General features: G+C 39.8%; 1 protein-coding gene across 2 annotated transcripts in view; it reads right to left on the minus strand.

Moving 5' to 3' along the window:
• Positions 1–14,013, minus strand: part of ELP3 (elongator acetyltransferase complex subunit 3) — a 66,896-nt gene that overhangs the window by 25,303 nt on the left and 27,580 nt on the right. For both annotated transcript variants that reach the window (XM_069485090.1, XM_069485091.1), the window contains 2 exons: positions 12,093–12,219; positions 4,395–4,588 (listed from right to left, as the gene is read on the minus strand). In XM_069485090.1, the coding sequence (XP_069341191.1) occupies positions 4,395–4,588; positions 12,093–12,219 (321 nt within the window). The remainder of the gene's footprint in view (positions 1–4,394; positions 4,589–12,092; positions 12,220–14,013) is intronic.

A 14,013-nucleotide genomic window follows, 5' to 3' on the forward strand; every position in this document is an offset into this window, starting at 1 on the left:
AGCGGTACTTTAATGTGACTCCATCATGTGTCTGGACAGAATTCTACATTTAATCATTGACTGAACCTTCAGGGCTAGAATGCGGATTCTTCTATTAGGATGCTGTGTCACAAAAACACCCAGGAAGATGCTATTGCCTCAACTGTCATAAAACTAAATAGTATAAAATAGTTAAAAGGGGGGTGGTGGTATAGCAGGGTGGGGAAAATAACCAATTAAAAACATCAAGTGATCAGTAAAATATCACTTAAAGTGAGAAACATTGTGTTCTCACTCAAATTATCTTCCTTTCCTTGTTGGTTCCTCCCTTGTGATACCTGCCTAAAAATAGTTCCTACGATCTTCTCCACATAAACCCTGTAAGTTGAGCTTCACTGGTCAACACTATGCGTTGTCTGTAATTGGTAGAAGCTGCCACTACGTGAACCTACATAGAAATAGGCAGATTTTCTAAATGCATAGAACAGAAAGACACACATGATTTTCCTTTATGATTTAAAACAAAAATAAATAAACTATAATTATTAAAATCATCTGGAGTAAACATTCTGGGAGGATGCCTTGTTCCTTTGCCAGTGGTTTCTTTCTAGCAAGACACAATCAACTACTTTCAAAATAAACAGAGCAAGGATGCTTAATTGCACTCTTAGGCTAAGAGGTGTTTTCCACATTCTTAGAATTGCTCTAAAACTTTTAAGACTGAAACTGAAACACGGCTGAGTAAAAACCCCATGAATCTCTTTACCCAAATCAGAAGGTTTCTGAGCCACTTAACATTGTCTAAACACTCAGCCTTCCTTCACACACATTTGTATATAATGTTTAAGTTACCAATTAACACGTTCCTCAGCATTTTATTTCAAAATTTTACCATCTACCTCTTAAACGAGTGTTCTGGAAGTTCACACATGCCAAATTCCAGCTATATCTGAATATAAATTTTAAAACATCTTGCAATAGAATACAAGATTTTTAAACAGAGATATGTTGCTTGAGCCCAGGAGCTCGAGGCTGCAGTGAGCTATGGCCATACCACTGCACTCCAGCCTGGGCGATGCAAGACTTTGTCTCCTGAAGAAAATATAAAAAACAAATAAACGGAGATATGAAGCTGTTTCACTAGAACAGTTATTGAATTATTATTAAATGTTAAGTGTACTATACGTGGATGTGGCATTTTGGTTCCCTAGTCAGCTATTTGTCCAGGTGAGAGGAGAGAATTCAAAATGAGGTAAGATTTGTAAACTTTTTGAGCTATTTCAGTAAAAAGCACCTTCTTTATGATTCAAATTCCATGACAGCCAAATTAGGCATAAATAGACAACTGATATAAGGAGCACAAATAATAATCAGTTACAAGGGGAAAAAAATGAATTCTCACCAATAACTAGGGAAATGCAAATTAATTCTCTGAATTAAAGAAAATAAAGAATAATATAAGCATCCAACTCTGCAGAGGTTGTGATAAAGCCACTGACTACTCTAAATTGGTATAATCCCTTTGGAAAACCATATCAATATACATAGCAAAAACTGTAACATTTACTTATACTACGCTTGTTCCAGAACGGATTTAAGATAGGATAATGAGAAAAAAAAGACGCTTAGATCCTTTACTATGGGTAATTTTTCTCATAGATTATACTACTTCAACAGCAGTAAAAAGTTCTATGTACATGGATTTTAGCTGTAGTGGATGCCAGGATAATGATTAAAAAAAAAAAAAGAAAAGAAACCTAGAAGTAACCTAAATGTCTAAAAATGGGAACAGTTTACTGAATAAGACAAATTAAAATGATATAGTACTATGCTGCCATTAAAATTATAACCATGAAGATTATTCTAAGTCTTTAACAAAAATTGGAATGCAAAAATGCAGACAGCATATTTGCCAGTGTATAAAATGGACTGCTATGTAAAGATGCATCCCACTTTTACAAGGAACTCTTTGAAGAAATAATGTAATTTTGTTATTGACACATATACTGAAAGTGATTTAGTAGTTTCATAAAGAAAATATTACTGTTCATGTTAATATAGTACTATATGGCTAGAAATCAGGAAGAAAACATAAGTTCTAGATAATTAGTAATATTCTACAAACTCTGGTGGAAAAAAGTATACAATTACATTATCAAAAATGTATTGGGATCACTGAATGGTAGTATGTAGCAGAGACAGAAGGCACAATACTTTGACTAGTAAATGAAATCTCATTCCCTACCTCAGCACTGCATAAGCCTAGTCTAGAATTTCAGTGATTACTGAGAACAAAAAGCTATATTGAGAACAATATAATCATTTTATATTGTAGAATCATTTTCAATGTAGTACATACAAAGAAAATGTGAAAGCAAAAATGAGTAAAAAGCAAGAAGCAAAATACAGTAAATGCGAATGAATTCCTGTGCAGGTGGCCACAGTAATAGTTCAGTAATACCTAATGCAAAACAGAAAGTAACACAATATATTTGAAGGAATCCTCCTCATGTTTACAGAAAGCCAAGTGCTTTATTGAGTATCAGCCCACAGTAAGCTACATTAAAAAAGTGAATTCTAATGGAAACTTGTATGAGAACAAATATCACACATGGGCTCTTAAAACCCAGGAATGGAAGAGGTCCACGCACATTTCCATTTCCATGTTAGAGTCAATTTATCAATTTCAATGAAAAAGCCAGCTAGAACTCTGATTGGAATTGTGCTGAATCTCCAGATCAATTTGGGAAGCATTAACATTACATATTGCCTACAATTTTTTCTACTACTTTTATTTTTTTCCCAATCTTCAATCTATGGGGATTAAAGTATAAACATAGAAAACAGCTGTAGTTTTCTAAAATATCCAGATACATCAATATTGCCTAAACTCTCTCTTTCTTACTAACATTCCTTTATCACATAAAAGATTCCTTTATATATTTGAGAACTATTTGCAGACTGTCATATTTTTCTGCCTCTTTTGGCATGAGTATCACTGCTTTAACTACTGTGGCTGTACAGAACTTCTCAACATCTGGTCGGGAGGATTCCTCCTCATTCTTTCATAGATCCTTCCTGGCTAGGTCTGAACACAGCTCCTTGCAGATAAACTTTAGATTTACCTTGACATGTTCCCAAACAGATCATATTGTGATGACGCAGAATTTATAGGTTTTCTAATCCATTCATTTCTGCCTACTGCTTTTCTTAGGGCTTCATTTTTGTTTTTCAATTTGAGTATGAAATATCACTATGGGCCCTTTTCCTGGCCTACCACCAACTGAGAAAACAAGGACTTGGAGAAGGTAAGAGCAGCAAACATAATCTCTGTAGGAAGAAGTGTAAAGGGGTCATGACAGGAAGAATGAAGAACATGTATATGGCCAAAAGGTCGTGTGATGAGAAAGGCATGACATTACGGACAAGCAACAGGAGGCCTGCTGAAGAAACTTCCCCATTCTCAGTTCTCCTCGTCATGACCCTGCTACAGTCCTCCTGGGGAGACTCGGCCCAGAGAAGACTCCACAAGCTCTAGTTCTAGCGGGCCAGACTGTCACTTATATTTCTCTACCAATATGTCACTTAAGGTGTTTATGAAGGGGAGGATGTAGGCTTCAGATTGGGGGTGAATTAAAATTTAATGGAATCCTGTAAAACAAGAGGTAGTGGTGCAGTCTCTTTTACAATAATGGAACTAGCAATGTCCTCGGTGAGTCTGAGGACAATTTACAGTTTGAAGATGTTAAATAATGGAAGTGTTTTCTTTGAGTAGTTTTGACCATATCAAATAGGTTTTAACTTGTTGCATTCTATTTTGTAAATATTTTATAACTGAAATTTGATTTCATCTTTTAGTCAAGAGTTATTCAGAAGTGTTTTAAATTCCTAAAGAAAAATTAGGGCGTTTTTGTTTCCAATTTTGTTACAAATTTCTAGGAAGAAAACAGGATTATTTTTTTTCATGCCCTCCAGAATACGTCACATTCTCTATATTTACATTAACGTCTGTAAAGAATCCTTGTTGCCACTCTTGCTTTTTCCCTCAGAGGCTCTAGAACAGGGAGAGGACACATGGCTACGCTTTCTCTTCTCACACCCATGACTGTATTTAGACTGAATTAGACCCCGATCTAGCTTGTAAGCTCCTTAGAAGGAAGCACCATGCCTGTTTACCATCATGACTCCACTCCAGGCTCACGAGTGAACGGACAGATGAATAAACATGATACTGGCATTGTACATGCTGTCCGTTCACTTCCATTCCACTCTATTTACAGATAGCATTCCAGATATCCTATTTTTAATAAAAATAATTTTAAAACCCTCAATATAAAATCAGACTATTCTCATCAGAAATTATAAACAGAAGAACTAGTCGCCGATTATTTTCAGAATAAAAGATAACACACTACCTTTGCACTCGGTATACTCGAGTCCACGGAGGCACAAGGGCTAGAATCCGAGCCACCAATTCAATCAGGTCACTAGGAGAATAACTCTTATATCTTCCTGATTTCCAAAGCTCATAAAGCCCAGTTCCACGAATTACCAGAGTAGGGTAGAGTTTCAGACCATCAGGACGAAAAGCAGGGTTCTCAAAAAACTCCTGTGAATACAGAAGAGAAAATCAGCTCTCCATTAGTTATGTAGAGATCACCCAGGGTGAAGTCTCAATCCCGGGCCAGCTTCTCTCGCACACCTGGCAGGCTCTGGGGCTGCCTTCCCTTCCCAAGCAGGGCAGGCGTACAGGTAGAACAGAAACTCACTGTCTTTGTGGCCTCACTGGAGCAAAACACGTGTGTGCTGGACTACAAGGCCCTCGCCAATCTAGTCCCTGTCTACTGCACAATCTCATCTCGGGCCACCCCTCACCACCTGGCCTTTCCATCTCTGCAAAGGCAATCTCCTCTGCCTGGAAAGTGCATCAACTTTTCTTCTAGCTAATCTTCAGGTCTCAGCTTGAATGTCACCTCTTCAGAGAGGCCTTCCTGGCCTTCAAATACTAGCTGCTCTGCTTAAGAAAATTCCACTGGACCGTGTAGTACCTCTTCCATAACATCATCATAGGACAATCTACTCAATGTCTGCCTTCACCTCTAGACAATAGTCTCCTTTAATAATGGGACATATTTGCTTGTTTAAAAAGTTGTGATAGACATCATCTGGCTTACAAAACCTAAAATGTTTACTATATGGCCCTTTACAGAAAAAGTTTCCCTGGATACGACTATTTTGTCCTCAGGCCAACTGGCACCACGTCTACCCTGGGCTCCACACTGTCCATCTGTTCTCAGGACACTGAGCAACGCATCTCACTCAGCTACTTTGGCATAGGCATTTCTTACACTACATCAGCCCAGCTGACTGCCTTCTTTCTTTATTTGGGATATAGCAGGGAGACCCCAGGCGTTCTCCTTTCCATGACTTTGCACTGATAATCTGCTCTCATCTTGTCTTGCACGGTATGTATTGCAGGAATGAAGGTGGATTCATACAGTTCCCTCTCACCCTCACCGTGGCCATAGTATCTACCCAGCCAACAGTGCTATATCTTACAAGCTGTAAAAATGCTTTTTATCTTCCGCTACTTTATTCTTATAAAGCTTTCCATTGTTTAACTTGCTTTTCAGAGAAATGTAACTATAGACTTTTTGATCACTCTCATTGATTTCTGTGACATTCTTAAATGCTGTTTTCTTTGTGTACCATTTGGTCTCAGAGATATTCTTCTGTAACTGTGTAACTTTTCCTATAGTATTTTTAAAGGTCATCACATCTTCAATAAATATCCTGTGACGATTCCACAAATAACAGGTATGGAAGCCATTCTCTACCTAGTCTGAATCCACATTTGAGCACAGGATTTCAGAAGAATACTTCTGGTACTCGTATAATAAGTTTAGGAGACATATGGGCTGATATATACCTTTTTAAAGAATGAAGATAGAGTGAATTGGTTCTGGACTTTTGGTTAAACATGGAGAATTAAAATATGTGTCTCTCTCCTTTCCCTCCAAATCACACTAAAATGACAGTAATTTTTTAAAAAGTATAAACCCAGAAGAACAAAGAACAAGAAAGTATAAACCCAGAAGAACAAAGAACAAGAAAGAAGGCAAGGGGTAGGGGGACAAGTAATGGCCACAAATTCTTTGAAGACAGAAACAGGATGGAAGCCTGGTAAATGATTTTGCAAGTGAGGAAAATGGCAAAGTACCTGCAAAAGAGGATACTAATAAAAGGCCAGCTCAGTCAGACCACAGAGTCCCAAGAAGGCTCACGGTTCACAAGTACCATGAACTGGGCAGGATGGGAGAGAGACTTGGAAATGAAAACAGGGGCACTGGATCTGAGTCCATACGTGGAGGGATTTATCCCTTATTCCTCAGCCTTTCTTGGACAGGCATGAGACGGTTCAGTCCTTGGAGAAACCAGAGTACCCCTGGACTCTGAGATTCCAGGTACAAAGTAAGGCCTAGGTGAGGAGCAAGGCTAAAGTGGCAAAGCCAGCACATAAACTGGTGGACTCTCTGCCCTGCTCCCTGCATCTGAGCAGCCAATTTCCCGTGACTTACTCAGGCCACCCACCCCCCAAGCAGGAAGTTGGAGAGTTCATCTCTGGATTAATCAAATGGCCCCACATAAGAGTTCAAGATACTCGCTGAGGAATTCCCTAAGGAGAGCTTATTACCACATGAACATTCTTTAGCAAAGCACACCAGCCGGTGGCCACGGAGACCTTGCACAGCCATTTGGCTAAGGATCATCAGAACCTTGGGAAAAGCCTAGAATGTGAAGGGCAAACCAAAACAAAAAGAAAAAAAGACACTTGCAGGAAACAGAGGTACTGCATAAAGAAGAAGAAAACTTAAAACCCCTATAATTAATTTATTCAGAGAGACAAGAATAGGATGATACAGAAAACTGAAAAGCCAGTATATAAGAAAGAACTCTTGGAAATGAAAACGGCAGTGCTAAAAGCTACAAGACAATGGTACAATGTATTTAAAGAAATCTGAGGAAAAATGACTTTCATCCTAGAATTCTTAAGCGTAAAGGTAGAACAGACATTTTCAAGCATGCGAAGGGTTTATTTCTCACGATGAATCTTTTATGAGGAAGCTGCTGGAGAATGTGTCTCAGCGACATGAAGGAGTGCACTAATAGAGGGAAACTTGGGGCACACAAAGCAAAGGATGCCACCAGGAGAGCAGGGAAGGGAAGCCCCAGGGCGGGTACCTGGGAACCAGGCCCAGAGAAAGGCCAGTCCAGTTTGGAGCTGGAAGACAGGACCACCGGGAGTTGGGTCTCTGTGCTGGAAAAGGAACTGATGGGAATATCTGAGAAGTTAGGCCACTGCGAGAGCTTTAACACTGAGTGTGTACTTTTGAAAGTTACAGGCACAAAGAATACTGAGCAAACAAAAAAAAAAAAAAAAAAATAAGGAAACTGCTAACTCTATAGAAAAACAAGGTTATTCAAGAAATGTTCCTGTTACACTTGGTAAGTATGTACATACTAAGTACAGTGTATTACTTGGCTCCGTGTGAATAATAATATATGCAGGGATTATAATGTAAACACTGGTAATATAATTAAAAACAGTGATATAAAAGATATTGGGAGAATGGGAGGAGAGTATAAAAGAATTAAATCTTCAACTACCACAAGCAAGACAAGTGACTCTACCTAAAATTGATAAACCAAGAAATAGCAATCCAAGCATAGTATTAAGAAATACGAGCCTGGGCAAGATATCAAGACCCCGTCTCTACAAAAAAAAAAAAATAAAATAAAATAAATTAGCCGGTTGTGGTGGCGCATGCCTGGAGTCCCAGACTGAAGTAGGAGGATGACTTGAGCTCAGGAGTTTGAGGCTGCAGTGAGCTATGATGATGCCCCTGCACTCTAGCTGGGGCAAAAGAGCAAGACCCTGTCTCAAAAAAAAAAAAAAAAAAAAGGAAGAAATATGGGAAAGAAAAACAAAACCCAGCTACAACAGCTTAAAGGAGCAGAAGACTACTGCTTTTTGATATGACTTGTTTAGCACTACTGGATTTTAAAATATTACTTAGTAATGATTTTATGATTTAATAGCCTTTATATCATAAAGATTAAAAATTGACAGACATCACCCTGATCGCAACGTGAATGATGTGTCCGCAGGTAAATACGGCTGGTAGCAGGGTGACTGGTCATGAGGCTGCTTAACTGTGCAGGGAGCTGATGAAGGGAGGGACTAAGGCTGTGACGATGAGGAGGGCAGCTCTGAAGGACATCTAGAGGTAACCGACAGGCCCTCCTGGGGGACAGGCCCTCCTGGGGGACGGCACTCGGGCCATGGGAGAATCACAATAGCAGCAGTGGCAGCAAATATTTATTGAGCACTCACTATGTGCCAGACGCTTTCCTGAGTGTGCTGTGTGTATGATTTCAGTTAATCTTCACAACAGGCGGATACTCTAATTAGCCTCATTTTCCAGACAAAGAAACTGAGGAACAAAGCAGTTAAACAGCCTGCTACTAAGCAGGGAGACCAGGAGGGAACTAGGGGCAGTCCAGCTGCGGTCTGAATATTCTCCACTTCCTCCTGAATGACTTCAACATTCTGCTTTGGGAGATGAGGTGAATGGTAGGGACAAAAAGCATTGACAGAAAACACAAAAGAACAAGACCACGAGGGGAAAGGATAAATATGCCCTTACTAATGGAGACATTAAGTCTGAAGTACCTGTTAGACATCTGGGGCGTGTTGAAGAGCATTATGCAATCGGTCTTAGGAGCCTAAGGCTTAAGGCTAGGGAGAGAGATCTGAGACTCACTGAAGTGTAAGCCGCAGAGCTAGAACATGGGAGGAAAGGCAAGCAGACGGCAGACAGCAAAAGACACCGCCCCCTGTTTAGTGGTGGCAGGAAAAAGTCGATTCAGCAGAGGAGACTAGGAAACAGTCCCAGAGGTAGGAAGAGAACGAGGAGACAGGAGAGTCAGGAAAGCCAGGAGGTGAGAATCCCAAAATGGAAATGGTCTTTAACAACTGCAAAAGGCAGCGGAGCAGTATCCTTTGGGTTTGGAGGTGAGGAGGTATCTTAGGACATTTGAGAGGGGAGTCTTGGTGGCCGTGAGGAGGACGTGGGAGGCACAGACACAGGGGCATTGGTAAGTGCTGTGGGGACACTCAGTGACAAGGGAGGGACCGGTCCTATCTGAAGGAAGGCACTGTTTTTCATTACCAGCCTCACAGTGCACTTTGATATTTGTAATTATGCGTGTTTTACTTTGATACAAACGAACAGATAACTAAAAAAGAGGGGAGTTGTGAAGTTTTGTTTCAGTAAGATCCAACTTGGCCATTTCTGCCAAGAGTTCTTTGTGGATTTCAATACCATTCAGGTCTTGTGTAGGGGTTCAGAGTAAAACAGACTTTCCTTTGCCTAAGAAAGGGAACCCGGAAAAGTGCAATGGAAAGGAGGGTGTGTGGCTAACAGCCTGGCTTCTAGACACTCAACTGATTTTAACAGGTACCCAACCACGCTGGGCCTCGTGTCCTCACCTCTGACCATGAGTTACTCAATCTGAGCAGGCCTTGTTTCCCGGCCTGAGGAAGCAACATCAGGTGGTCTTTGGCGATACAATTCTATACTTATCTGTATTCTATAACATCACCTTAAGTGACAAGCCTTTACATTAAAAACAAAACAAGCAACAACAAACACGTCTAACTATGCCCGCCATCCCTTAACTTAATCTCACTGGCTCTTGGGGGAAACAGCTCATGGAGAAGCAAGAACTGAGCATCCAAAGGGCGGGGCAGACAATGACAGAGAACCATTTCTAGCGACTGACAGGAGGTGTCTGGAGATAAATTTTTCCTCGAGAGAGACACATTCTTCAAGCATGTTCAGTAACCTGAGCTCAGATATCCAGGAGCAGTCTCATTTTTTAAAGACTAAAATACCAAAACAGTTAAAAGTCACTTTGAGTAATAAATAAGTCCTATCTGAGGATAGATGGAGAGGGTGAAGTTAATGCTAGCAGGATAAATTCCTAAGATGATAAACATTCTCCATCACAACAAAGATAGACTTTCAGCTTTGTAAGAAAAAAGAAAACTTCATTTCAAAAGTTAAGCTGAGTTACTGGAAAATGTAAGCAAATGCTATTCTATTTATCAGACACAACTACAAATTCTGTACTTACTACTCTGTTAAGAATGTAAATTTACAAGAAATAGAGCAAGTGAGCAGGACCACACTCTTAGTGACACAGAACTGACCTACACAACAGGGTGTGAGATCTAAGCCAATCTACAACTAACACACGTAGGCACAAAACCCCAGAGACTGTCCTGTCTTAGCAGGCTGGACTGTGGCTTTACGAATCCACTGCAGGCTAGGAATCCTGTCCTCCACAGAGAGAAAATTGTGTAGACTTTTGCAATTATACAATCAGGTGCCTGACTTAGAAACCTTTCCTGTGCAACAAAATACATTTAGGGAACTAACATATGTGGGTCATTAATAAGGAATTCTGGGCAGATGCGACAATAAAATAAAGCAAGAAAAAAAGTTGTTAAAGTGCAAAAAACACTGCTTAAGTCAGGAAGGGCTCTGAATTTCAAATAGGCCCCCAAAAGATTTTCTAAACAAAATCTTTGAGTTTTGAAATCTATGTAAATTTTTATTGAAGTATATGTCAGATAAAGAAAAGTACATGTCGGCCGGGCGCGGTGGCTCACGCCTGTAATCCTAGCACTCTGGGAGGCCGAGGTGGGCGGATCGTTCGAGCTCAGGAGTTCGAGACCAGCCTGAGCAAGAGCGAGACCCCATCTCTACTAAAAATAGAAAGAAATTATATGGACAGCTAAAAATATATATAGAAAAAATTAGCCGGGCATGGTGGCGCATGCCTGTAGTCCCAGCTACTGGGGAGGCTGAGGCAGGAGGCTTGCTTGAGCCCAGGAGTTTGAGGTTGCTGTGAACTAGGCTAATGCCACGGCACTCTAGCCTGGGCAACAGAGTGAGACTCTTGTCTCAAAAAAAAAAAAAAAAAGAAAAGAAAGAAAGAAACCATGATAGAGGGGAAAACAAAACAAAACAAAAATCCAGAGTTGGGGGGGCGGGGGGGGGGAGGATGGCTTTGACAACAGAAGCAAAAGTGAATGGCCAATAGGTTGGGAAAAATATTTGCAACAAATAAAAATGAGTCTATAATCTCTTCACCTAAAAAGTTCTTATACATTAATATTAAAAATATTCACATCCCAATAGAGTAATTGATCAGAGGACAAAAACACACAATTCCAAAAAGATGAAACAAATATATTTAGTAAATACAAACCTGAAAAATACACTATTACAATTTCAAAATGCAAGTTAAATTGCCACTTTTATCCATCAAATTAGTAGAGTAAAATACTGTATGTATATATAGGTATATATAGAAAATAAACAGGAGAGAATTATTTGGGAGGAAAAAAACAACCCTGCTGAAACAAGTGTAAATTGTTACAACCCTCTACAAAGCAATTTAGTATCATAATATAGTGAGATTCTTAAAATGTTTATATCTTTAATGATAATTCTCTAAGGAATTCATCATAAAGAGATAAACCTAAATACTACAAAAAATGATAGGCGGGTAAAGTTGTTTACCTGCAGTGTTATTTACAATATCAAAAACTGGTAATATCTATTTTTTGAAAAATCTGGAAATGGTTAAGCAAGGTATGACATTAAATGAAACAGATATTTAAGTATGTTAACAGAGACCAGGCTACAACATGGATAAATGCTCGTTAGGTAATTCTTCTAATAGCTTTTTCACTTATCTCCCATACATTTGCAAATGTCAGCTGTCTGTGTTATAGATGCATAAACACCCAAAAAAGCCTATGCATAAAAAAATCTGGAAAGAATATATTAAAATTTTAGAATGTTGTCTGGCAGGGCTCTATGTAACTTCTCTCACTGTACTGTGTTTCTGATATTCTGTAATGAGCATGTATTGCTTTAATAGTGGAAAAAATCAACAGTAAACACACAGCAAGAGCAGAGAGGTGAGCAGAAGCAGACAGGAGCATTCTAAATGGGCGTGGCCGAAGTAACACTTACTATAAACTGTTCAATGTCTCTTTCGAGTCCCACGTTCGGCAGGTCAGGCATCATGTGAGCCACAACTTTGAAACCGGAATCTTTGGCCAGGTGAAATGACTCACAAACTGCCTTCACAGTGTGGCCCCTGAGAAAAGAAAAGTCACCACCTATTACACAAATAAATGGGCAACAAAGTCAATACCAGCAGCAGAGGGAAAACAATCTCTGAGATATGTAGCAGAAATTCTGTAACCAAAATTCCTATGGCTGGGGGAAAAATAACTCATAAAGTCACTTTTTACATTCTCACCTCTGAGGGGGCCTGGAAGTAAATCATTTCACTTTTGAGATATTTCTCAGAATTTCCCTTATGCGCCTACTTAATGTCCTGAAAGTAAATGTCAGGGCTAACAAGAGTTAATGTATATTAAAATCATTTGGTTTAGCATCATCAGTCAAAATAAGCTTACTTATGTAAATGTCTATATTAAAAACAGGAATAATGAGCTCAAAATTATGCAGAAGCAAGAGCTTGCTATATACTCTTTTCTTTAAAAATCTTGTGTGATTATTTGCAGAGAGAAAGAAGAGTGAAACCTATTATACAAAATAGATTTCATTAGTGGGTTTGGAGGGTCCTTTAAAAAACACGGGAAGAGAGAATGATGTGGTGAGAAGGCCACGTGGATAAACCATCCTAACTTAGCATTCTAGTGCCACATCCAAGCACAAATCAAGCCCTGATAACAGTTTTGGGCAACAAAAGACTGAAGCCTTGCAGCACTCCTTTCCTACTGACCACAGAAAGATCCTAGAAACCATGCACTCTATCTCAGTCTTTCTGGATGTTCTGTCCATTTCCATGGCTTTAATTTGTAAGCTTTTTGCTAATGACTTCCAAATTTCCAAGACTAGGCTAGGCCTCTCTCCTGAATATGACACCCAAATATCCACTACTTTCAAGTAGCACTGTACAAAATGGTAGCCACTAGGCACATGTGGTTATTCCAATTTATATTTAAATGAATTAAAAATGAAAAGTTCAGTTCCTCAGTTGTATTATCACTTTGGACAGTGTGGGCATAGAACATTTTGATCACTGCACAATGTTCTATTGGCTATCCCTGATCTCAAGCAAACCTTTGACTGGTTGTTCCACAAGAATCTAAAACTTAGCATATCCAGAATGAAACCTATCTTCCCTCCAAGCCCCTTGACTTCCCATTCTCTCCTACACTCATTGCCAAACAGGCAGCAAGCACTACCACTCACTTCTCTCCAGGACGTTGGTATTTCTTGCTTAATTTCTTCAACAGTCTCTTACCTGGTCCCCCTCCAGCTTGCTCTTCTCTAATCCATGCCCCAGACGGTGACTAAAACCATCTTTCTAAAATGCAGATATGCCCCTCTCAAAGCTTAGCTAGTTTCCAGCCCATCGATGGCTTGCCGCTGCCCTTGGATCAGAGCCCAGCCTCCCTGGGCTCACCTCCAGGGCCCCTCGGCCTGCTTTCCAGCCTCACCTCTGATCACTCTCCTACCTCACTCTCTAACCAAACTAAACCAGTCCGATCTCCCCACATGGACCCATCCTTGGGAGTTAGCTCATATTTTCTTTCTGCCTGAAACAATCTTCCTCTTCTACACCTAATTCCTACTCTTCCTTTAAGTCTCAGCTCAGATGCCATTGTTTTCAGAAAGCTTCCCTGACCTTCAAGAAACTCTTTCCATCTCCACAGGTATCTCTCCAGCATAGCCTTTGATTACGACAACACCCCAACCAGTCTTCTCGGTTTGAGTCTTACCCTACACGAGTACATTCTATTTGGGTCACTCTTTCTCAAGCATGACATCCATTAGATTCTTCTTCCCTATGCTCAAAAATATTCAACAGATCTCTATTACCTGAAGAGAAAACTCCACACTCCTCAGCCTGGCATTC

The sequence above is a fragment of the Eulemur rufifrons genome, chromosome 12 (assembly GCF_041146395.1).
Source record: "Eulemur rufifrons isolate Redbay chromosome 12, OSU_ERuf_1, whole genome shotgun sequence".
Taxonomy (NCBI): Eukaryota; Metazoa; Chordata; class Mammalia; order Primates; family Lemuridae; genus Eulemur; species Eulemur rufifrons.